Source organism: Felis catus, chromosome X, assembly GCF_018350175.1.
Source record: "Felis catus isolate Fca126 chromosome X, F.catus_Fca126_mat1.0, whole genome shotgun sequence".
Classification (NCBI taxonomy): domain Eukaryota; kingdom Metazoa; phylum Chordata; class Mammalia; order Carnivora; family Felidae; genus Felis; species Felis catus.
Window position 1 is genome coordinate 15,281,425 of NC_058386.1, and position 25,711 is coordinate 15,307,135.

Consider the following 25,711-nt stretch of genomic DNA (forward strand, 5'->3'; position numbering starts at 1 on the left):
CCCGCCCCCGCCGCGGAACGCAACCTTCCGAGTCGCGGCTCGAGGGGGAAAGAAAACGGGGTGGGCCACGGGAGCAGCGGAGAACCTGGCTCCGGGCGGGAACTCGGTTGCCTCCCTGAGCCCCTTACCTCCCCGCCGGCCGCCGACCGCCGAGCCCCGAGGAAACTGGAGAAACAGGCCCTTCCGCGGAGACCACCTGGACGCCCTGGGTCCGCCCCACGCCCCACCCCTGGATCCGCCTCCAGCTCCGCCCCCGCCGCGGAGCGGAACCCGCGGACCTGGGCTTGAGGAGCAAGGTAAGCGGACCGCTTTGCCAGGGGCCCCGAACGCCCCTAAAACCGTCCACTTGTGGCCCCGCCCCTCCCTGGGATGAGCTCACCAGCGCGTCGGTGAGCCCGCCTTCCAGCCCCGCCCCGCAGCGGAGCGGAACCCTCCGAGTGTCGGGGATGAGAGCCGGGGATGAGCCGCCAACCTCATCGGAGGCTGGAGAAGTAGGCCCGCCCACCGCGGCCGCCTGAGCGCCGGGCCGCGGGCCAGGATCGCAACTGTGTACCTGGCCGCGTCCCCACCTCCCTGCAGAAGCAGAGTAGCGGGGCCCCTCGGGGAAGGAAAAAGGGGATGTAGGGGCAGAGTTCCCCGGCTGCACCACCCCCCTCCGGCTTCTGTAGCGCCGCCCCTGGTCACTGCTCTTGAAGTCAGGCCTGCTGTCCACCTCCTACAGGCCTACAATTTGAAATTGGCATCACAGTTTTCCGTAGCGACTAGTAACCTACAGTTCACAGGCTTTGACCCAGTGTTCATTTTCCAACAGCATCTGTTCCACGGGACAGCTCGGCTAATGGAATTTTCACAAGTCTTCTGCTAGTCTCCATGCATTTACTATATGCTTGACCTAGTAGGCCATTCTTCCTCCTCCATTTCCTCCTCCTCACCTATTTACTGAAGCTTATCCTTTAAGGGCCAACTCAGTTCCCCCTCCGATAATAAGCCCTCCCCATTCTCTGAGTTCCCACAACAATTTCTTTGTAAGAACTTAGGTTTTGGAGTCAGTTCAAATTAAATTCAAATTACGGGCTGTGCCGTTTACAAGTGTGAGCTTGTCTGCCATTGAAGCTGTTTGAAACTCAACATTCCCTTCCGTAAGATGGGGATAATAGCACCTACCTCCTACGGTGGCCAACATCAAGAGGATGGATATAAAGCATTTAGCACCATGCCTGGCTCATAGAAAAGTACTTCATGAGTCGCCATAGTTGTTTTCATCCATCATTTGACAATGTACTGCCTCATATTGTTAGTTTTCAGATGAAGCATGCTTTTCTAATGACTGTAAGTTACTCATTGAAATAGTCTTTGATATCTCCTGCCATGTCTGGAACAGTGTTGAGCATGTAGTGTGGCTCAGTGTTGAATGAATGAAAGAAAATCCGTCCTGCTAACTGGGTCCCCTTAACTGAGTTCACTTTAGAAATTCCATACCATAAATCTATGTCACTCAACTAAAGCACCAAACCCCTCATCATCTCACATACTTTTTTCTTTCTATTGGCTCTTAAAGTATGCAGCAACCCATGTGATATGCCTCCATGCAGAATTTGCTATGGTCTAGGGGTGAAATGAGACATTATGTTATCACCATTCAATCTCTTTTGGAATATGTACTCTTACTTGAACTCATATATTTTGAATCAAAAAGCCGGGATCCTTGCTTCATTACTGTTTTTGTTCATACTGAATGCTTCTTCAAGAGTCCATTTTGCAGCCATGGGGGGAAATAACTGATAACCTTTGCTCATTCTCTGGCATTTCCATCCGGTATGGAAACATTTTTAGTTTCTCTCATTCTTAGTAAATTCTTCTATGCACACATATACCCCTTTTGGTGTATAGCTAGTCTTTATGCTTAAGCTTTGGTCTGTACTTTAGTGAATATTATCATATAAGCTATATTTTTCAATAAGCTTGAAATCCAATGATAAAACCAAGAAGGAAGGCTACAACTGTTTACCTTGTAAATTTCTATGCAAATTTTGGGCCATAAACTGTGCTACATAAAAATCAGACTCACGTCTTAGTATCCTATGTCCCTAAGATACAAAACCTCCATATATTGGTTTCCATATCCACAAAGCTTTTCTCTGGCTGTGATCCAACAGAAACCTGTCTCCACGTCATTTCTCAAATATTGGTCAAGAATCAGATACGGAACGTGATGGGGTATGTTGTTGTTTCTGAAGCTGATGCATGATCTTCGTAAACATGAAAGCCCCAAACTGGACTCGGGTAGCACCCCATTTGACTTCTCAGACCCCATCCAGAGCGTCTGCCCCATTGTCCTGCCATGGGGGCTGAGGCCAATGAAGTTCCCACTGGGCCCCATGTCAGCATCCAAGGGAGAAATCATCCAATGTTTCTTCTTGAAGGCTCAAGTTTTTGGGTCTAAAGAAAAGCACTCCATCTTTGACACAGGGGAGAGGGTTCATTCTAAATCAATTTGCTGAAAATAGCCAATTTGCCAAATTTCATTATTTTTTTGACAGCTAAATTTTTGTTGACTGGAGGTCATTTTCATTGCAATATTTGAAAGAATGTACAATTTGTCTCTATTCCAGGGTCCTGTGGCTAGTTTGAGACTAAGAGGTAAAGAGGAGAAACACCGGGGACTGTAAGATTTCTTCTCAGTGACGAATATATAGATATGTTTAGAAGAATATATTCTGAAAGAATGTATTCAATTTTTGTCTGGCCCAAGTTTTTAATGCTTTACCTACAGAAAAGGAAAAAGAATCTACTGACAAGAATTCTGCCCATTCAAGATTATGTTTTTGTATCCACCCAGTCTTTCCTTTTTCCTCTCCTTCAGACTCCAACTGCATCAGCGTGGAGCTGAGGCAGAGACACATTGAACAGTCCTTAAAATGCCGTCATGGAGAAAAAATGGCAACACACGAGTCCAGTCGGTAACTTGTTCATTCAGTGAAGCAGTCCTTTGTCCAAATGGCCTTCGAACCAACCTGCTTTCTAGGCAACCTCATTAGATACAACCTAGTATCCCAAATAAAGCCATGCCACCATTTTTGCTAAGAGCAGTCATGAAAAGTCACGTGTGTTTTGGGGAAAAACACTTCTCAAATGTTCTGAGGAGATTCTTCAAATTCTGGTCAGTGCTGTGACACTCCTCGCCTCCTTACACTGGCACTTCTCTCCCTTTCGATGGAATCTCAGACCGTGACACCAATTTTAAACTCAAAGGAGGATGCTTCTCAGGGACCTTCTCTCCGTCCTGCCCCTTATCCGTGTGAAGTAAAAAAGTAGACAAGAGAATCTGGCTTAAGGCCCACGGTCCAGACACAAAACACAGCAGGAAAAATGAGGGGGCGATGGACAGGATCTGAAGAATGTTGGAATTGTGCATTCTTTGGTGCATGCTTTGATCACATCATGTGCAGGAGATTTGGCTTCTGAGCTCTCACGCCCAGATCTAGAGTCGCTCACCACCTTCCTCATCAGCGGAATCCTCAACATCTTTGGGGCAGCTGGGCATCATAGGAGAGGCTGCTCTAAGACCTCTTGTGGAATCGAGGCCAGTTTCCCCCATCGGTGGCTCCCACATGCTAATCAGTTCCCCAGAAACCCCTAATCCTGTCCTCACCTTCTCGAAATCCTACTGCTGAATGCTGAGGAAGCAGAGACATGGAGGGGATCTAAATCTGGGACTGTGTGGGCCAAAGGCAACATTTGTTAAAGAGGGAATCTTGAAAGAGATCAAGAGGAAAATGAAAAGGCGACCTCAGAAACTGATCTTGTGAGGAAGACCCTTGCTCTAACCCCGCGGTGACTGTGTGTCTGCTGTTTGCCAGGAGATGTTACTGTCACGTTCATCTCAGTCAGGCCACTTACACGCCACGCCGCCAGGGAAAGAGACTGCAAACGCCTTCTCTTTGTGAAAGCTTTCAAACTCAAAGGACTTAGCTACAAATTTATTTTGGCGATTTTAACAGTTTTGTCGATTTTAACATAAATACAAGACAATTAAATAAATCAGAGAAGAAATATTGCAAAGGCAAATCAGCACTCACAGAAGTGTATTACATTATTACTGTGGTTAACCTGGAATACAACATTCACTTGAACTATATGCAAGGGAACCTTCGTGAAAGGCCTAACTAAAGGGTTTTGCAATGTTCCTAATAAGGACCTACTCGAGACATTGCTCAAACAGCTGTAGGTGGGAAGCAAGATAAACCCTCTATAACTAGAAACAATCAGGCTTTGATACGTATGGAAACAAGAGCATTGAAGGATAGGTCGTGTTCCCAATAGCTGCTCCCCCTTGTCACTATACATTCTTCAAGACTTCACACCTTTTAAAAAATAATCCTAGCTCTGGCTGGGCCAGAGCGTACCGATCATGACAGTTAACAAAGTACTACGCAGTTGCCTTTTAAAGAGCAGCAATATGATTATTTTCCCCCATACACACCTCCCTTAAAAAGTAATCCTACTCTACTCCCCTTTTCTGAAAGGCTCTGGGGATTTGAGAAGTGGCAGTGTATGTATCTCTTCCACATTCACAATTTTCCTGACAGATGGTCTAGATTACAGTTCCATCCCTCTCTGTGGCCAAGGTGCTAAGCTAAACGTCTTGGTGCAGATTCCCTAATCTGGTGATTAGGCATGAGGTCAGGAGACGGGTGTTGGTATTGGGTGCCGCGTGTGGGTGTACAGATGCTATCCTGCACAAGGGTGCACCCAAGAGGATGAGTGAGGCTAAAGCATGGCCCCCACTCAGTATGCCAAGCCATGAGCCCTTGGGGCTGTGTCTGCCCAGTGGGGGCACCTTTTCCCAACTCGCTCAAAGGCACTATATGAGCTAACTGTGGCACTGTCTGCTTACGTTTTGTCCAGTCTGGCTGGCATCATTAATTTCTTGATTTCAGTGAGGCTTCTGTATTTCACATCCCATATAATCTCCAAAAGGAGCTTTAGAATTCACTGAACCATCAAGGATTTTCTGAATTATCACATTAGACACAAGAACACAACCACGATTCTACAAAGAAATACATTTACATGGTAGAAAATAAATACAAAAGACGTGGAAGATATCTGACATGTGGGTCACTAGAATTCAGCTTATTTACAACAAATGCATGCACAACTCAACTCACCAACAGGCTGAAGTCAACAGTTGCTTTCTGGGACGTTATCAAAGATGACTTCGCCTCTAAACTGGCTGGAAATGAACTACTTTGATTTTCAAGAAGTCTTTCTTACTCTTACTGTGTTGTTTAAACCTAATCTCTTAAAAGGAAGGATAAAAAAACAAACTGCAAATGTCTAAAAACCATGTCTAAAACCTCTTGGCTTCCTCTTCCAATAACCATCGCCCTTCAATTAGCAAATGCTCCTCCAGAGGTTGCCGAGTATAAAATTAGTTGATTTTCATACATCTCACATTGTGTAAAAGATAAAATTGGACATTTCACACTGTCAAGCATCATGCTTTGATTTTAGAAAAAGGAATCACATTTACTCAATAAAGTGTAAGCTTCCCCGCTTTGAAGTCCTTCTGAGAGCGATACGGCTTTTCCCATTGCACGGATCTTCTTTCTCGTTAAACATGTGCTGCTTTCCAGTGAAATCATGAAGGCACACATCTCCGTTCTGAACACTGAAAGAAACCCCGTTCTTCTCTGAAGATGCACTCCCTATATAAGGAAAAACAAAATTGGTGTCATGGAGTATCCACAGAAAGCAATTAAAAATAAACTTAAGCATCACTTTATTCTGAAGTAGGCACGTGTAGAATGGTTTTTTAAAAACTATATTTGTTTTTTTACTTTGCATTCCTTCCCTAAGGCCACTCAAAGTAAGCAAAATAAACTGGGGAATAAGTCAGAAGCCAGTTCTCTGTGGCATTTTTTTTTTTAATGAAATGGTCGAAAATGAAGCAAAGCAATATATGTGATTTGAAAAGGCCCATTTCCTAACTCTGGTTGATCATTATCGATCCTATGTGTAGTGTATTGATCGCATATCGAGCATACGTATAGTATAACCTGTGATATTCTGGTCTCCCCCAAAAGGTAAAGGTTAACAGAGATCCCCATAGGTCCCCTGACAAGGTTCCTAGTTCCTTAAGATTCCTATGAAATAAAACCTTGTACCAGAGAAACCCAGAGCAAAAACAGTTATGGCCAAGAAAAAAAAATCATCTCTCGTAGACCAAACCAGCCCCTCTGACTACATCAGGACAGGACTGATTCCCAAGAGGAAACTACCAATGACAACCTCAGAGTCTAGGCCAGGGTGTAGCTGGGCATTCTAGAGACATCGAAGTTTGGACCTGGGCCTCCTGTACCGCAAGCAGGACCCGAACTGTGTGTGACCATTATACTATTAGAAGACAATGTAGAAAGCTGAATAATAAGCCCATTTTTTTAGTTCAGGCCATAATTGTAGTAATAACGGTAAGAGTGCCGAGAACTTTGTAAGTATTATCTCATTACACTGCAGGTTGAGTGCGATTATCATCCCCATTTCACAGACGATGAAACAACGGTTTCAGAAGTCAAGTGCTTGGCACAAGGTTATACAGCTCAGAATTGATGGAGTCGACATGTGATGTTTCTTTTAAACTGTGAGTTTGGGGCGCCTGGGTGGCGCAGTCGGTTAAGCGTCCGACTTCAGCCAGGTCACGAGATTCTGGGCTGATGGCTCAGAGCCTGGAGCCTGTTTCCGATTCTGTGTCTCCCTCTCTCTCTGCCCCTCCCCCGTTCATGCTCTGTCTCTCTCTGTCCCAAAAATAAATAAACGTTGAAAAAAAAAAATTTAAACTGTGAGCTTGTGGCCCCACGTACCTAACAACACGGCTGCTGGCACCAAGCCCGTAGAGCAGAACTAAACGTGTCACACACCAACAGGGTGATAGATAAGCTCAACTAGGGCATGTGACTGTCTGAGGCAGCTATCCTGACCTAGGCATTTTGGTCTGAGGACATCTGGTGCAGGCACAATTTCACCTGGTTGAAGAAACCATTAACCTTCCAGCTTCTTTTTTCAAATTGCCTGTCCCATCCCTCATCCATCCCAGATCCTGGTGTGTAGCCCAAGGAGTCAAGGAGGTCTATCGGATGAGCATGTCATGTGGTATTAAAAACCTGGCTGTTCTAGGGGCTCCTGGGTGGCTCAGTTGGTTAAGTGTCCCGCTTCGGCTCAGGTAGTGATCTCAGTTGGTGGGTTCGAGCCCCGCGTCGGGCTCTGTGCTGATGGCTCAGAGCCTGGAGCCTCCTTCAGATTCTGTGTCTCCCTCTCTCTCTGCCCTTGCCCTGCTCCCTCCCTTCCTCCCTCCCTCTCTCTCTCTCAAAAATAAACAAACATAAAAAAAAAAACTTGGCCATTCTGGTGGCCCAAAACGTACCCCCACCCTCACTGGCAGCCATCAAAAACAGCTGTGCAAAATGTGTTGCTTCAGTCAAATCTGACTCCCCAAAGGATGGATGGCAACACAAGCTAGGCAAATGAGGCTTCATCTCTGAGTTGTTTCTAGAATATGGAAAAATCTGGCTTTAAGACCTCCAAACATTTTGGTCCAAGCTAATAGGCTCTACTGATATGTTGTGATTCTGAGGATTCGTGCTGGCTTACCTCATACCTCCGATTTCTCTGCTTTGAACTTGCTTTCTCATGCTAACAACTTATTAACCAGCCCTGAAGCTACTTCCTGTACTCTGTTTACCTGTATTGAGTCATTCCTGACACAGCCATTTGGCACAGAAGCCAGAGCTCTTACCCTGGTAGCAGAGCTAAGGCCATGTGGTAACTGTTTCCCATCTTCTACAGTAATGGTTCTCAGTGAAGGGGGGGTGCATGATTTTTACCCCTCCGGGGACATTTCATAATGTCTGAAGGCATTTTTGGTTGTCAAAACTGGGGGGTGAGTGGATGGGTGCTACTTGTATCTGGTGGGTGGAAACTAGCATGTTGCTAAACACTCCCAATTGCACAGGACAGCCCCCCCCACCCCCACAACAGTTACCTAGCTCCAAATGCCAACTGCGCCAAGGTGGAGAAACCTCGATTTAGAGGCACTCTATTGTATTTTTGAATTCTATATAAACAAGCAGGACCTCCCATTTTGGGAGGGTTGGAAAACCATGTGGGATATAAACCTCACAAACTTATTTGAATTCGTCATAAAAATAACTAATGTCTTGAAATGATGAATGAAGGCTGGCGCGCCTGGGTGGTTCAGTCGGTTAAGCGTCCCACTTCGGCTCAGGTCACGATCTCACGGCTTGTGGGTTCGAGCCCCGCGTCGGGCTCTGTGCGGACAGCTCAGAGCCTGGAGCCTTCTTCGGACTCTGTGTCTCCTCTCTCTCTGCCCCTCTCCCGCTCATGCTCTGTCTCTCTCTCTCTCAAAAAGTAAACATTAAAAAATGTTTAGATCGTCATCAAGTCCCATCATGAAAAACTAAATCCTAAAAAAGTAAAGGTTTTGGTATTTGCTCTAAAATGAGTAAGTCTGGATGAATAAACCTTCTCTTCTATAACGGAACCGCATTGTGATCCACTAGTCCTATGTAATTTTTCTCTTAGCTGAGCAAAAATGTCATTAAAGGATAAAACTACTTTAATAAAAACCAACACTAGCTTGAGACATACTATATGGAGACGTACGTACCGTTCCCGCTCACAAGTCCCGAGCAATCGCTATTCACCAGCAGCGTGGTGGAGTGTGTGGAGTTACTGTTTGACTGTAAGGAATTTGAAGAGCTGGACACTCCTTGGTTTACGGTCTGCTTCTTTAAACCATTAGTAGCAGTTTTACTCCAATCTATAACAGAATAAGCATTTCAGAAAAGCCAGATAGAAAGCTGAAGCTCAAATGCAAGAGACAGATCATCGCAGTATAACCTGTTCTATCTAGCAACTGACCTCGCTTCCATTTCTTGCAAAGAACTCACACATTTCACAAGGTGGTGTGATAAAATGTATTTTCACTGAAGACTATATACATCTGTGCTTTAAATGACTTCCTGGTTAGAAGTAAGCTATATTCTCTTGGACTGGAGTCCACACTGATTTGATTGTGTCTGTAAATATCCCCTGAATTAGGTAGTAGTCGGGAGCCCAGGACTATCTTAACAAGAACACAAGACAACTGTGTTGTGATGACTGATGGCTCTTCAACGTTTTAGAAGAACCGCGCCAACGGTACCGCCATTTTCCGAGTACAGATCTCATGCCACCAGATCTTTGCAATATTGCAAAGGTTGTGTTCATGGGTGGTATTCGTGTAAAAGGAATTTATTTTTTCAAACAGTACTTCATTTTTCTTATTTTCTTGCAAATGAGCAATGTGCTCTACAATTCGGCAGGGCGTACCTGAAAATAACTTCAAAATAACCAAAGGTATGCTAAAGCTTGTATACAAAGACTTGCCTGCTAACAAATGAAGCAACTGACCACTGGGACCTGTGGTAAAAAGGTTGAGCCAAGACATTTTTTTATAAGAAAATAATATGCTTTATTAAAGAACCATAGAATTTTTAGAATGTTCTTATTTAATTTCCAGTTAGTTAATAGCGTACGTAATGTTAGTTTCAGGTGTACAATAGAGTGATTCAACACTTCGATACATTACCCGGTGCTTCTCACAAGTGCCCTCCTTAATCCCGCCACCTATTTAACCCATCTCCCAACCCCCCAGGTTGAGTTAAGACTTAACAAGTTCTGAAAGCAAATATCAAAACTCACTTTGTGTAAATGGAAAAACTGAGCTCAAAAGGAAATTCTAAAAATTTCACTCTTGTTTCATGTAAGAAGCAACAAGCCCATTCATTCTATTGCTCATGAAGCTCCCAGTTCCCAGACGGGAATAATTATTTTTTAATTCACTAGATTTTATTCCCTAACGTTCACAATTGGGATCTGTTCACTGATTTCTAGATCAGACGGCCTTTTGGCATTGATTGCTTTCGATCTTAACTTCTGTCTTTTCCTCAGGATTTAAGAGGAGAAAAAGGTAAATCTTTACCAGAATTTTCAGCCAGCCGTAACTTTCCACAACAAAGATACCGCCTCCATTGCTTTCTGACGTTCTCTTTCGCTACACAGTAAAAGATGAATATGAAAAATCCTACGGAGGAAAAAAAAAGTCACATAATTCCAAACTAAGACCTGAATATCATGGGCTTCCTTTGCACAAAAGATAAAATATTTGGCAGCTATAGGCAAAGTGAAATTTTGTGAATAAAAAAAAAAAAGTCCAAAGTCCTGAAAAAGTTTGCTGTTGAAAGGCACCCTGCAGGGACTCTCTGTAAGATAAAAAAAAAAAAAAAAAAAAAAAAACTACTTATAAAAGTAATGATAACTCCGTATTTCCAGAATTAAACTGTCCCTCCTCTCACATCCTGTCCTTGGCCTTCTCTACCTTTGCAAGTACAAGCCATCCACTCAGGATGCCAGCTCACACCGAGGCTCCTACCTCCCCAGCCTTCCTTCCATATTCATCCAGTTTCATGTTCTGTCAAGTGCCACATCCTTGTCTGTCTCAAATCCCTGACTCATCTTCTCCAGCCCACGGCTGAGTCCCAAGCCTGGTACCCTGCGGTGATGTCCTTGTCTGCCTTCCAGCCTCTCTCTAATCTGCTCAAGGAAACTGTCCACTGGTGACCTTGGCCACAAAGAGAGCGACGCTACAGACCTGAAGAGGCACGCAGGCTCTGCCTCCCACCCGCCTTCTTCCTGGTGATGCAGGCGAGGGGCTCCCCACTGCTCCCATTCCTCCAGGCTTTTGCCAGTCAATATTTGCTAAATGAATGGACAAATTCTGAATTCTCCCTCTCCTGAAGCCCCAATCTATCTACTTGAAAATCTTGCGTTTTAAATCTCAGGTTTGCTTCTAGTAGGGTACACTTTATTTATTTGCCACCCTGGGCGGCTACCCTTGGCCGCCTAAGGAGAGAAACAGCGTGCATGGGAGAGACCAAAATGGGCCTACCTAAGTCCCAAATCAGAACCTATACACATCTCTCCTTTAATGGACCCCAAAGCCCTGTGAATTAGGCATTCGTTCCTTTTCAGAAATGAACCGATACCTTGCTTTCGTCCACTCATATTCTAATGAGGAGACATTCTAGGGAAATGAAGACAAAGAGGCAGGTTCAGTTTCCACATTAAATATATGAGGATGGGTACCTTGCTTTCGTGTTTGTGAGTGGTGCAATTTGGGCATTTTTTTTTTTTTCTTCTAGCATGCCATTATGGCAGATAAAGCTTTTCTGTTTACTACTATGTAGCGTAACACCTGGATGTACCAATTCAGAAGCTGGTACACTGTTAAGTCAAAATTAACAACCGTATGTAACCGACAAGCATATTAACTGGCTTCCTCCAAATCAGAACGGATAGCCAAATCAGGCATTTGAAGTCAATCACGGGTTGGGATTCCTTGGAAAGCCAGCCAAATGATCCATTGCCTGACAGAACTACAGGAGGACGCTGTGGGAGTTAAAAGCAACAAACAGGAAAAGATGAAAACAAGCGGATGAGAATGCAATTAAAAGGCATCCCAACAGAGGATTTGGAATAAAAAGAAACCAACAGACATGAATTATCGTTATTGTAATGTAAACCTATTAGGCTGCTTAGCTTTTAATGCCAAAGTACTTCCATTAAAAATTAATTACATCTGACAAGTCTTTTATAACACTGATCTGAAAGAGGTAGTAATTTTGCTTTTCTGAACAACACAACTGGACGGGCTCCGAAACGGCTGCAGCTGGGTCTCAGTCACAAACGGGACGCTGCAAAGGAGATGCCCAGAACCTGCCCCTGTCCTGCGGGGGGTGGCCCGGCACAGCATCTTCTCAGGATCAGCCACTGGGCCAGGCTGCGGCCACTGGGGTCTGTCTGTTGACTTCACATTTATCACTACCTGCAAATCAAGCACAGACCTAGAAGGTTGGAGCGGCAGGACGTCACAGGGACATTTATGGTACGCGCGCTCTTCTGTATGCATGTTTACCTCGATCAACAGATTTAAAAAAAAAAAAAAAAAAAAAAAAAGGAACCAAGTGAAGGAAGAGTGACTCCAGAAAGAGCTCCTGGCAGGCTCCCCTCAGTATGTTCCCTCCGAGGAGACAATCTGGATAAGAAGGAAAAATACCCCTTGCTGAATTTAGTGAATGCCTTTCTTCCAAGGATCTTAAAGCATGCCCCACCTTGTCAAAGATAAATCTGTTTTTCAACAAATCAGTCTTAAGCTCTGAAATAAGCCACTCTGCGGATGCTCTAACTTTTAGATAGCTTTAAGTTCCATTGGGATCTTTCATGTGTATTTAGCGCCGAAGAACTTACCTTGTAGGGTGTTAAAGATTGCAAAGAGATACATGAAGGTGACGTTAACTGGTCCCCAGGCAAAGAAGGCAAAACCCCAAGTAATGCCCAGCAAAAACGTGAGGCCGGCAACGCTCCTCAGGTCCTGAATACTGGTTTTTCGCTGGGCTCCAAGTTGTTTCTTCTTTTTAATTCGACAGAGCTGAACCAGGACCACAATGAACATGCTGATGTTCAGCAAGAATATCACACAGAAATATCCCACAACTGTAATATAGAATACAGCATTGCTGTTGATCCAGCAGCTGGAATTTAGGGGGGGAAAACAATGGGGAACGTATTACAGTGCTGCAGCATGGTTCAGGAGGATACAATGAATCTATATCGTTTTACTGAAACATTTCCTAAAAGTAGAAGAAGGAAAAAAAAGATAAAACCACTGTTCTCCAACAACCACTGAAAGCTCTAGGGAAAAAAGAACTAACAGTCTATTTTAGGACACTTGGTTATTACAAGTATTTAAAAGATACTCTTTGAAAACATTCAGGATTTTACCCCCTTTAAATACTAGTAACTCTATTCCATGAGTCTTTACTAATGTAATATAGCAGGTATTTCATATGTATCAGAGCCTTAGAAAATTATTTTCAAAACACTTTTTTTTTAGAGAGAGAGCAAGCGATCATGAGCAGGGGAGGGAGACAGGGAGAGAGGGGGAGAGAGAGGGAGAGAGAGAGAGAGAGAGAGAGAGAGAGAGAGAGAGAGAGAGAGAGAGAATCTCAAGCAGGCTCCATGCTCAACGTGAAGCCCGACGTGGGGCTCGATCCCACAACCCTAGGTTCATGACCTGAGCTGAAATCAAGAGTCAGGTGTTCAACCGACTGAGCCGCCCAGGCGCCCCACCCATTTGTTTTTGTAATACTTAAGTAGTAAAGTAGTAGCATGGCATTTTCAACTAGCTTATCTCATTGCATACATAACTGGGAAGGCTGCTACAAATGTTACTGGATTTTGTTAGGGTGAGAGTCAGGGTCGATACGCTTTCTTGGAGAATTCTGTTTTTCCAGTTCACTTCACATCCCCTCCGGGGCTTTGTACTCACAAGTCGTCCGGCGAGCCATTAGGGAATTTCCCATAGGATCCAAGGCCATAGTTATTTGGAGATATAGCCAGGACGACGATCACAACCACAGCCGGTACCCCTGGAAGATGGGAAACGTCAGTCACGCATACTTCTAATAACCAAGGTGCTGAGGAGAAAGACTACAGATCACGTGCTATTTTCCTCTGGTAGCAGACTGGTGAGCTGTTCACCCAAGCCACTTTCTCTTCCTCCTGGGCACACGGTGGACATCTCCCAGCCTGCTTCGCAGCTAGGTGTGTGTGGCCACATAAGTAGGTCTTGGCCGATGGGATGTGGAAGATTTGCTCCACCTCTAGGCCTGCCCCATAAAAACTTCCTGTGAAATCCTCTACTCTCTTTCCTCCCAAATTCAGGGCAACTTTGGAAGTCCTGTCTTGAGGCAGAGTCTCCAGCAGCTTGGATCCTGTGCATGAGAAATTATCTTCTCCTGAGACTTTTTGTCGGCCACACACCTAGGGTTTCCCTTAACTTACACACATCTGGGATGTAATTTTGAGTCTCAGGTGGCAGGCCAAGGGAAGGACTCCAAAACGTAACCCAAATAATCCACATATTAGGGTGACCAGCGACTCCTGGCAGATCTTACATTATGAACCCCAAATCTTCAGTTGATCATCTGGAACCCATTGATGGATTGAGGAGCAGACCTGGTCGATTTGAGGATGCTGACTACAGTGGCTCTCCAAAAGGCCTGCTGGCACTTCCACTAAGAGAAAGCACGAGAAGGCTCTTCCCAGCTTAAAATGGCCTTTGGCTGGGAAGGAGTCCCTCTCATCCCCCATCCCGTCACCTCTCACTCCAGTCACCGTGGACATCTCACACTCTGTGCACACAGACCGACCTGACATCCAATCTCAAGGCCCTGGCAAATACAAAACAATTTCTCCTCACAGGTTGGGGTGCCTGGTACAATCTAACGTAGTATTTCATTTAATTCTTTTCTATTTGCACCTTACAGAGACACTGACATGTGATGGCTTCCTAGGTGAGACACTTGCCTAAAAATAAAATATCAGGGTTGTGGAGCTCGTCTAGGACCTTTGGGAATGCGGCCTTTTGGTATTCACAAAGACAGAATCCATGCCCAATGTCAGAAGCGGGGACTTATTTTTCTGGGGAGAAGTGACTTATCTTCCTGGAAAGGTGTTCTGTTATTCTTGACAAAGACAGAATGACAGGTGCAGTGACAAGGGCGGTAAGTGGTAAGGTTTTTAAAAGCCCTCTCGGTGATTCTAATGTGCAACCAATGTTGAGAACCACTGCCTTAAATTCACCACATCAAGGAGGGAAACTGAGAGTCAGACGCTCCAAAGTAGCAGGTGACCCCAAAGTTATGGACGACATGATCACAGGTGTATAAAAATATACGTAGGGAAAGCTAGGGAGTGAATGAATGAAAATACTCACAGGGGTTCCCAGTGATTGGCCTGCCTACTGTCAGTACAGGCAGTATTTTGTTTACTTTTCCTTTTTTTCTTTGCAGCATTTTCCATACTTTATTACAATCAGGTAAAATTTGTATTTGAACAAAAGGAATATGTAGCCTGAAAAGGGGGAGTGAGTCTGGGCGGGATGGTGGCCATAATTCAGTGGAAAGGAAATGCGTAAGAATACAGAAAGCCAGTCTGGGCTGTTGTCAAGTTGTGTGGATTGGGTAAATCACGTTACCACTTTGAGCCGGTTTCTTCACCCGATGTTAGTAATAACGGCCTTGTGCTAACCTCACTGGCTCGTGTTTCATGGGGTTACTTGTGTGAAAATACACTGAAAAGTAGGGCATTATTCATAATGTTATATACTACTTCTAGATTATCTACAAGGCTGTTCAGTCGAGAGGTGTTAGCTGATAATTTTTTCGCCATAGAGAGCAGAAACAAGACCACTGGTGCCAACAGAGAGCCAAGTGAATTTAATGGCAGAGCAGAACTGTAGGGCTTTACAACATGGTTATTGGCTGCCTTGTAAGGTGTTAAAAACAAGACAACAGGCCTAAAATTGGGTCACTTATGCTAAGCCCCAAGTCACGAACCCGAGACTTGACTTAATTAGTTTCAGCTCTTCCAGAAAGGGCATCCTAGACCAGTCGACCAGGAATCGCGTTATCAGTACTCGTTAGGTAATCTGCCTGACAGACACCTCCGTCATCCCCTAAAGGAGAATAACCTTGTAATAATCAACCCACTTTTTTGCCTAGCATAACTTGCTTGTTCCTGTTCCCTTCAGTCTATAAAAGTCTCTCATCTTGTACAGTTCCTTTCTATCTGCGTCTTAGACTGGATGCTGCCGATTCATGAATCACCGAAAAAAGCCGATAAGATTTTTAAAACGTAGTCAGTTGAGGGGCACCCGGGTGGCTCAGTCGGTGAATCGTCCGACTTCGTCTCAAGTCGTGATCTCACAGTTCATGAGTTCGAGCCCCACATCAGGCTCTGTGCTGACAGCACGGAGCCTAGAGCCTGCTTCGGGTTCTGTGTCTCCCTTTCTCTCTGCCCCTCCCCCGCCCCTGCTCACCTTCTGTCTCTCTCTCTCTCTCTCTCTCTCTCTCTCTCAAAAATAAGAAATAAAAAAACATTTTAAAAAATACAGTCAGTTGAGTTTTGGTTTTTTAACAAAAATAATGAGCTCCCTAATAACAGAAGCATTCAAGCAGAAGTTAGATCATCTTTAGTCAAGGATAAGTCACGATGAGGAGGCTCCTACATTTGGTGCAGAGTTGAGTGAAGGGACCTTCAAGACACGTGCCGTGTCTCAGACTTTGTGACCCACCACCACCAACACGTGGCATGATCTGAAAACTGTGTCACTGTGGCAGTGACGTTCCATCGGGTTTTACCTGTACGTTCATCTCATTCTGCTCTTCTGAGGATAGTGCCATGCGTGTGTGTAACATCTGGGACACACAGAATAGAGTGGGGCTGGCTGGGAGGTGGGGGACTGAGAGCTGGGCCTCATTATCACCCCGCTCACCTCTTCAACTTATTGAGCACCTTCTGTGTGCCAGCCCTAATTCTAGTGACTGGAGATACAGAGAGGATTCATAGCCCCAACCTAAAAGGGGTTTATGTTCACAACCAATCCAGCGTAATATACAGGTGTTCTAGAAAGAGACTGGACAAGGTCGCCCTGTGGGCAGTGCAACGTATAGGGACAATAAAGCTGTTTTAGAAACCTGCCAAGTGTGACCTGCTTTATCACCGTTTCTGTGTAATGAAAAATCAAGATACTGGAGCGAAAGCAGAGAAAGCCCAGGCAACGTGCAAGCAAAATCATACATACCCCAACCGACAATGCAGAATTTAAGGATGTATTTCCGGATGTAAGTATTAAACACTTTCACGAGGGCCAGGTACATATGGAATGCTTCCAGGCCCATCCATGTGAATGAGACCAAGAGAAAATAATGCAGAAATACGGCCACTGAGATGCAGAGGCCTCGCACGTCATACAGAGCAACCCACGAGTCCAGGAGGAACACCAGGTTCAGCAGGAGCAGGGCTGAACACAGCTGGAGGAGGATTTTGGAAGGGTAATCCCTCCGAATCTTTCTAGAAGGAAAGGACAAGGAAGGAATCAGCAGCACATTCTGACAGCCCTTGTGTGAGCGTATCTAAGAAATTTATTTTTATTCTTCGGTCAATGTCTACATGCATAAATTTCTTCTCTGTGTGTGTGGGAGGGGCAGGCATTAAAGTCAACGACCGTAAGGATAACAACAACAACAACAACAACAACAAATCGAAACAGAATATCCTGTTATAACAATATGGAAAATTTGTATTGACATTCCTGGGGAACCTTTTACATGCTGACTGTTGACCCATCCTTTCAAAGAGTTTGTAGGGGAATCTACTAAGCCCCCCCCTCATTTTCCCCAAGCTATTGCTGGAAGCATTGCTGTCGCTTCTCATACGATAGGCTCCTATATTCAGATCTTCAAAACATAGCCAGGTGCCCCAGTTATCTCATGTTATTAGTTAAAATGAGATCACGGAAAGAAGAGTCTGAACTATAGCGAAATGAAACGGGCGTAGGAAATTACAGCTAATTGATGACATGTACACATCTATGTGTGTGAAATTAGACCTGGTGAAATCATTCGGAGTAATTTAGCCTCATTAATCATATTTCCAAAAATCCACTAGAAGATCTGTAGTCACAGCTGGACCCAAAGTTTGGCACTGAAAGTAAATTTGTGCGTTTCCTGATCAGTGTCCAAAATCCAAATCCCAGAATGTACATACCGTTTAATTCAGTTAATGTAATCGAAGTGCCTGTTTTCTTTGTTTCCAACAGAATTTGTTGGGAGGCCCCACTCCTCCCCACAGTGACCAAAGGGACCCTTCGGGTAAGCCAAGGAGATGCCGTTATTTGGAATGTCATTCTTGCTCTGACCTACTTACAAAGCTGCGCTCATGGAATATCTGTATTTTTCAATGAGGCTTTACACCTTTTATTCTTCATCCTCTCACCTGCTAATGTTTTCCATCTCCTGTGTTTGTTCAGAGTAACTTCGAAATGTAATCAGTGAAGCATAGCTCTTAGGCTGTACACAAAAGTGTGGTCTATATCAGAGTATAAGCTGTTAGGTTTTAAGGTTTGCATTGATCTTTCATTTCACACGTAATGTCGGCTAGCTACGAGGCATCATTCTAGGGTACAGAGATGATTAAGACACAACCCCTGCCTTCAGCAAGTGCAAAAACTGGTGGGAGGAAGTGAGTATATTACCCAAAAAGCCCCGTTAAGTTTTGCATAAGGGTGGCACTTCTAGGCAGTATGCAGGACGAGGTAGGCCAAGGAACGCACTTAATTAAGACATTTTGGCAATGGAGGGGAGTACTGTGCCTTAGAATCCAAGTTCCCAGTGTCGGATACTCACTCAAAGGCTAAGTAGGTTACAAGAGTAACTGACAGAAAAATCGACGAGAGCCCACAACCAATATATGTGATAAACGTCAGAGCCATCATCTGAGTGGGTGGCAAGGATGTTCGAGATAGGTCCTGGAAAATAAAACACTGCTCTCAAGACCAAATATTTGAAATAAATAAAAGAGCTAGGATTTACAGTTATGGAGTATTCTACGTGTCCATCCACAGTTCATTCCACAAAACTACAACGTGGACGCGATTATTATCACCAGGAAAAACGAATGAAACTGAGTCCCAGTGAGGTTAAATAATGTGCCCAAGGTCACACAACTACGAAACGGAGGAACCAGGATCCAAATTCTGGTCTGGCTGACTCCAAAGCCCAGACGCTTATCAGTGTGTTATGATGTGCTGGAAAAGCACTGGGCTAGGAGCTTCAAGACCTGAATTTGGCTTCAGGCTCTTCTATTTCTTAGTTCTATGACTGTGGACAGTCGCTGGACCAATGAGTCTTATTTCTAACTTCTTACAATGACAATAACAACACTTCATTCCCCCTCTCCTGCAGACCTTTTGGAGAGAGTACAGAAGATAATTTATGTCAAAGCGTTTGGTGAAAATGTTAAAGTGCAATGCAAACCACACCATTTTTCTTACCCATTTTAACCTGAATCCCCTAGTTCTCGCTATTCAAAACAGGAAAACTTGTGTGTAAAAATAGGCTGGAGAAAATACTTCCACGTTCAAGAATTTTCTTTCCAGTGCATTTGCTTACTGGAAGGGTAATTTCATTAGTCTCTAACTTTGCCACAATGTCATATCTGCTGATCAAAGTCATCCATCACGTTAGACATCACGGCATGATGCCCAGCTACCCCTCAGGCCCAGAATCTAAAGCGAGATAATGTGGGATTATTACCAGCAGGACGCCAAAGCTTGTAAGGTGGCTGCAGGTACAGACGGTTTCATTCGGTTTCCTGTCTTTAACAGAGCAGCCATCGGACGACCAGCCTCCTCTGCCACCTGTTGGCATTGGGAAGAGTATCTGTCCTTTCAGCAAGGCCATGGCATCGATGATCGCCCCATCGCTCTTGTCCCTTTCTTCCTCCCTCTGCCCCTGCCCCCTTAAGACTGAAAAAGTTATGACTGGAACCTACCATTTCTGCGCAAGTCCCAAAATACACATCTCACTGTTAAGTCATCCTGCAGTGGAAAGATAAATTACAAATAATTAATTTACTGAACTGAAAAAACTGAAAAGCAACTGGAAAAAAATTATGAATTTTTTAATTTCAGAATCTCATTCTTGATTTTTTAGAGAATTCCAATTTTATTCTAGTCCCTAGAAAGAGTGGGTCTCAAATAGGTCAGCGCTTCTTAAACTCAGCAATTGTACACAGGAATCACCTTGAGGCCTTGCTAACATGCACATTCTGATTCAGGGGGCCAGGGTGGGGCCTAAGAGTTGGCATTTCTAGCAAGCTCTCAGGTGATGCTGATGGTACAGGTCTGCAGACCACGCTTTGAATGGTGAGGCTATAGATAATGCTCAATCTGACCTGAAATGAGAGATGTTTTCTCTTTGGAGGTGAGAATCAGACCTGTAGCCACAGATCTAAATGCACTAAAATTAGGTAATTGATAATAGCTGGCTTTTGCCACCGCTCCTTCTTGGAAATTAGGTGGCCAGTTATCAGGCATGCTAAGACCCAACAGAGTGACCACGTGATTCTAGTCTTACACACTGCCTTGACCGAGTTTGAGGTTCTGCTGGATCTCCTTTTTTCTGGCCAACTCACGGACACGGTTTGCACAAGTGTATTTGGTCAATGAACAGACCAGACGGGCCTCTCCCACCTGGCTTGGATTGATGTGCTTTAACGTGACCGTCACATTTCTTGTCAAGTTGTTGACCGTCAGGTTTGCAACACTGGATGATATGACGTAGCTGATCAGAGAAAGGTTCTCCAGGGCAGGGTCCTAGCACACCAAAGAATCGACAAGATGGCAAGGGTAAAAATGAAATGTCATCAGAGAATTTTAGAGCTGGAAGAGACCCTACAGCCCACTTAATCCACATGGTTTATTTTACAATCTAGGTGAGAAATTGAGGGTCACCAAGTAATGTGACTTTAGAAAGAGCTTGTCTGGGGCGCCTGGATGGCTCGGTCGATTAAGCGTCCGCCTCTTGGTTTCAACTCAGGTCACGATCTCATGGTTCGTGGATGGAGCCCTATGTCGGGCTCTGTGCTGACAGTGCGGAGGCTGCTTGGGATTCCCTCTCTCTCCCTCGCTCTCTGCCCCTCCCCTGCTTGTATGTGCATGCGCACGCTCTCTCAAAATAAATAAACTTAACAAAACAAAAAAAAAAAAAAAAGAAAAAGAAACAGCTTGTTCCACTCTACAGTACTCTAAATACTGAGTTAAGTTTCACACACTGACACAAAGGGGCCCTCGTAAATTGTATAGGGAATATAACATTAAGCCACTTAAACTGTGTGTTCCTGAGCAAGTTAAACCTCTCTGCGTTTCCATGTCCTCATCTGTAAAATTGGGATAATAATTTAATAGAAGTGCCAGTTATTGTTACTCATCATTACCAATATCGCTAGGTCCTGTTTAAAAATAAACTGCAGGGGCGCCTGGGTGGCGCAGTCGGTTAAGCGTCCGACTTCAGCCAGGTCACGATCTCGCGGTCCGGGAGTTCGAGCCCCGTGTCAGGCTCTGGGCTGATGGCTCAGAGCCTGGAGCCAGTTTCCGATTCTGTGTCTCCCTCTCTCTCTGCCCCTCCCCCGTTCATGCTCTGTCTCTCTCTGTCCCAAAAATAAATAAACGTTGAAAAAAAAATAAAAATAAACTGCAGCTTTCAGTAGTTTGTTTGACTGATAGCAGATTTAAGAATATGTGAGAATTAAAAGAAACGAAACTGCTGCACTCCAAGATAAAACCTAAACCAAAAGCAGTTAGCATGAACTTTACCTGAAACAGGGCAGGCGTTTCAAAGAAGTTGAACTGAACCCTGGAAGCCAGCTCCACATCATGAGCTGGTAAATTACTCATCAGTGATGAAGGCAGAGTAATAATGCCAATACTGTTCTCAGGAGCCTGAGGTTCCAGAGAAACCTGAAAATCAAGTAAAGGATACCAAAAATGCCTGGGGCTAGTATAACGAAGAGGTGGAAAACGCGAAGAGGTGGAAGACGCGAGAACTAAGCTGGAGGATCCCGTAAAGGCATTTATTTGTGGTGCCTCTGTAAAATCGGTTGTTCTTGTGTCTGTGACTGCTCTGAAATTGGAGAGGATGTGTAGTTGGGCGATGAGGCCTCAGAGCAGGAAAGGAAACAATTTAAGGATACGCAGAAATGGTCAGAAAGTGTAGGATATTACATGTCAATTACATAATGTCAACATTACATAACATGTACATGTCAACAGAACTGGGTGGAAAAAGTGCACGGTAACTGCAGACACACGAACTTGGCCATCTGTTAGGGTCAAGTCTTCATAGAACCACACGCACTAAACTTGCAAAGGGAAGACTATAAAAATTAAGTTAAAAGGCAAGACTTGGTTTTTCTTGGGTGTTTCCAGCCCCTAATCCCTATAATAGGTGGCTGGAAAACGCTAGGAGCAGGAATGATACTCAGCACCACTACTGAGGCCAGTGCCATCGAAACACTTGTTAAAATATTGAAATGGGTTGATATGTAGTCGATGTCCCTGCTCTCTCGCCACTGGACACCTCTCTGCACCTGAGCAACACTACCCCCCTGCAAAACTTCCACAGTCTACCTGCTAAAGGGTTGACACCGGGCACAAAGACCTCTGAGATCCTGCTTCAGCCAAGACCAACGTCCTTTTTCTGATCCTGTGGTACCTCATTGTTCTAGATATTAAATACTTTGAGTATCGCCCCTGACTATAAGCAGTAATTGCCTCCGTCATGGAGACTACAGTTATATACAAGAAAAGGTTTTTTCCACAATTGATTAGGATGTACCTGAAGATTTGCAGGGTCTTGGGCAGCAAAGGTAGTTGTGTTGAAATTACTAGCATTCACTCTGATCACGGCCAGAGCCAAAGAAGGGGAGGTTAGAGTTATGGTCTTGGTTGAAAAATTCAGCTGTAAGCCAATGTCATCCACTATTTTTAGCAATCTGCAAAGATAAGTGGTAGTTCAAATTCAGCACTCCCACTTTGTCTTCCCCATTCTAAGCAGAATATGCAGTAACAATTTAACGAGTCATTATGAACCTCTTATGTGGGAGAAAAATACTTGGCTATAATTAATCCTGATAAGAAGTATTCTTACAGTTAGAGGGTCTCCTCTATGACCACATCAGTTTGCGAAGTCATACCTTTGGGCCAGAGGAGCCAGCAAGGCAGGTGGGGAATGAAGGAGTTTGCTGACATGGTTTATCATTTCTCCCGCGAGGTTAGGCTCCAAGCTGCCCAAGGACAGAGCCTTCTCCATCTGGGACACTTGGTTCTCAAGATCAGAATCACTGCTGCTGCTGCTGGTGTAAACAATTTCTGTAACAGAGAGCCAAATCATTTTATGAACACATAATGGAAAAAATCACTAACAAAGAAACACACATAGACTCTATGTCCTGGCAAACGTACGCCTAGGTATTTGCCCCAGGGAAATGTAAACGTATCTTAAGAAGACTTGTCCGTGAATTTTTACAGGGGCCTTTTTCATAACAGTCCCAAACTGGAAACTCAAATGTCTATCAACTGAAGAATGGATTAACAAACCGTGATCCACCTATATAATGGACAATTATTCAGTAATTAAAAGGCAGGAGCCACTTGCAACAATATGGATGGATCTCCAGTTCTCCAACGTATTATGTTAACTGAAAGAAGCCGGACTCAAAAGGCTACATATTCTATGAGTCTCTTCATATGACATTTTAGAAAAATCCAAAGTACAGGAAAAACAAAACCGATCGGTGGTGGCCAGGGGCCACCCAGGGGTAGTGGACAGGAGTGGACTATAAAGGAACACGGGGGAACTTTGGTGGTCGTGTGGCTGTTGGGTGCTTAATCCAACCTCACGGAACTATAAAAATTTCATCTATCCATAGATCTGGATGAGTTTTACTGTATGTAAATTATACTTCAAGAAACCTAACTGGGGTGCCTGGCCGGTTCAGTCGGTGGAGCACGTGACTCTTGATTTGGAGGTTTGTGAGTTCGAGCCCCACACTGGATGTAGAGACTACTTAAAAAGAAAGTCTTTAAAAACAAAAAACAAACCTAACTGAACAAAATGTAAAAGCACATCAGTGTATTTAGTGTATATTTGTAAAAGTATAAATATACTTGTTTTTAATTTCTATCATGCGTACCGGATTTTACATGGATAACTAGAAGCTCTTTTTACGAAAAAGAGACTATTACGAAATTAGTAGCTGGACGACCAGCTGTAAGTTGGTTTTTAATAGTGCTTTTCAATTGGGAAATGATCCAAACCTGTCTGGCAACGAAAAAGTCTCTTAATTCCACCACCTAACGTCCTATTTCTTATTTTGCAGATTCCCTTCTTATCTCCATCCAGGTGTCGTAACATACTCTTATAAACATAGTGTACCAACTCTTCCTTGTTGTGTTCTTTTCACTTCATTCCAGGCCTGGAAAATGCCCCCAGGTTTCCATCGAGCTGTTCTTATGCGCAGCTGCAGTCGGTGAGCTCAGGTGACTTATCGACTTAGCGTATTTCATTACTCCTCTCTTGTGGGACTGTCATGTCTACTTTTTAGCTACCGAGTAATTCCCCGACACGTCTTTCATATGTATGTCACTTGGCTTCTGTTGCGTCACTGGCTGAAACCCCAGCCCCGCCCACAGAAGCACAGGCACAGCAGGCCACGTTGCTGGCCTTCCCGGGGAAATGGTCAGGTGGGATTCTGATGGTCACCGGGGATGGCTTTGCAAAGGTGGGCATTTTTAGGCCCAGGCTAACTAGTTTACTGAAGCCCCAATGATTTTATAATTTGGCCTAAAATGCCCATATTTATAAAAACAAATTGAGAGAGCAGTGCAAATTCAAAGACACAGCAAGTCCCTTGGCAGAACTGGCAGAAGCTTCCAGTCTCCCGGGGACGCTCGCACTGTGGGGGAGGAGGCGGAGACCACAGCCTCCGCTCCAATCTCGTCACCGAGAACTTGGTTTTGCCTCCTACTCGCCGAAAATCCGAGGACAGCCTGATTCTGACTCACTGAATTGACCCTTCAGAGCATCCAGAGTTCTCTCTGGCGTCTTTCGCTCTTGCCTTTCTCTCTTTACCCGTGAGCCTACTTTGTGTACGGGGAGCCCTCTGCAGTTTCCATGGCATCCTCATGTGAACCAACATTCTAAAGCTAGTGCAGCTAGTGTGGTTATTTCCGTCTTTAAGTCCCCCAGGCTGGGTCAGGAGGAGCTAAGTGGCCTATCCCAGATCGCGCTGCCTGTGAGGACCCCTGCAGACCCACATCTGTCGCTCTGTGACTGACTTTCAGGGCTGCAAAGTTTTTCTTTCTAAGTGCAATTACTGAATTTAATAGTTCAAAAGTTTTCTCTTCGCAATGTTGAAAACAGTGAGCTACCAACCTTTTGCAGGAGAAAGAAACCCGTAAAATAAGTCATCTCGGTAGAATATGCTAAGATCTATTCGCCTCAGGGCTATTTCTATGTTCTATGAAAGCCTGCAGGAAAGCTCTCGATGTCAAGCAGACATCGTAAAAAGAAAGGTCCAACGTGGTCTTACTACAGATACCTTGATTTGGCAGGCTGGCATCTGCCAGATTGTAACACACGTAGCAGCAGCTTGGATCCTCATATTTACCTGTCTCGTCAGGAGGTGTGTTGGTCGTGATGACATTCACAGGGACAGACGTGGTGGGGGAGGAAAGTGAGGATTTCACGGGTGGCAGGGTGTGGGAAAGATCAGTCTGGGGCAGAGGGGAAGAGACAGTTCCAGATTTGGGGGGCGTATCCATGGTAGGGCTGGAAGCGATGAGAGCTGTCGGCTGGGGAGAAGGAAGGTGAATCGCTCGTGTTGGAGAGGCAGGGTTCTGGGTTACAGGTGGATGGCTGAGAGGTTCAGCAGAAGAGAAGGCACCGGAGACCTGGGCCAGAATGGTGGCCTGAGGAGCAGCTGGGGTGGAACCGCTAGAAGAAGAAATCGGTGGGCCATCTGGATGACCAGCAAGACATACAACAGGATCCTGCGGGTCACTAAAGGAAAGAATCAGAGAGATGCACGTGAGACCCGAATGAGTTAAGAGAGAGGCTCGTTTCCTCTGGCAATCATCCGACACCACCAAGGCGACCTGGCTCCATCGGGGACCTGCCACTCCCAGCCT

General features: G+C 44.7%; 2 protein-coding genes and 1 long non-coding RNA gene across 17 annotated transcripts in view; 1 reads left to right on the forward strand and 2 right to left on the reverse strand.

The window, feature by feature from the left end:
- Positions 1 to 398, reverse strand: part of PHKA2 (phosphorylase kinase regulatory subunit alpha 2) — a 71,062-nt gene extending 70,664 nt beyond the window's left edge. For 11 of the 12 annotated variants that reach the window (XM_045051255.1, XM_045051254.1, XM_023249382.2 and 8 more), the window contains exon 1: positions 129 to 266. The gene's annotated coding sequence lies outside the window, so the exon portion shown is untranslated. Of the gene's footprint in view, positions 1 to 128; positions 267 to 379 lie in introns of those variants that run through there. The other variant, XM_045051250.1, reaches the window with a different exon arrangement.
- On the forward strand, positions 161 to 5,562 carry LOC109496453. Its single transcript, XR_002152456.3, has 2 exons — positions 161 to 296; positions 2,613 to 5,562. It is a non-coding gene; the product is annotated as an uncharacterized LOC109496453 (long non-coding RNA).
- The window catches only part of ADGRG2 (adhesion G protein-coupled receptor G2), a 123,614-nt gene continuing 101,868 nt past the window's right edge, over positions 3,966 to 25,711 (reverse strand). For all 4 annotated transcript variants that reach the window (XM_045051260.1, XM_023249384.2, XM_045051259.1 and 1 more), the window contains 14 exons: positions 25,192 to 25,583; positions 22,717 to 22,891; positions 22,359 to 22,515; positions 21,338 to 21,481; positions 20,216 to 20,338; positions 19,516 to 19,561; positions 19,278 to 19,381; positions 18,369 to 18,490; positions 16,766 to 17,034; positions 13,448 to 13,547; positions 12,367 to 12,650; positions 10,043 to 10,144; positions 8,687 to 8,839; positions 3,966 to 5,711 (listed from right to left, as the gene is read on the reverse strand). In XM_045051260.1, the coding sequence (XP_044907195.1) occupies positions 5,533 to 5,711; positions 8,687 to 8,839; positions 10,043 to 10,144; positions 12,367 to 12,650; positions 13,448 to 13,547; positions 16,766 to 17,034; positions 18,369 to 18,490; positions 19,278 to 19,381; positions 19,516 to 19,561; positions 20,216 to 20,338; positions 21,338 to 21,481; positions 22,359 to 22,515; positions 22,717 to 22,891; positions 25,192 to 25,583 (2,350 nt within the window). In that variant the 3' untranslated portion in view covers positions 3,966 to 5,532. The remainder of the gene's footprint in view (positions 5,712 to 8,686; positions 8,840 to 10,042; positions 10,145 to 12,366; positions 12,651 to 13,447; positions 13,548 to 16,765; positions 17,035 to 18,368; positions 18,491 to 19,277; positions 19,382 to 19,515; positions 19,562 to 20,215; positions 20,339 to 21,337; positions 21,482 to 22,358; positions 22,516 to 22,716; positions 22,892 to 25,191; positions 25,584 to 25,711) is intronic.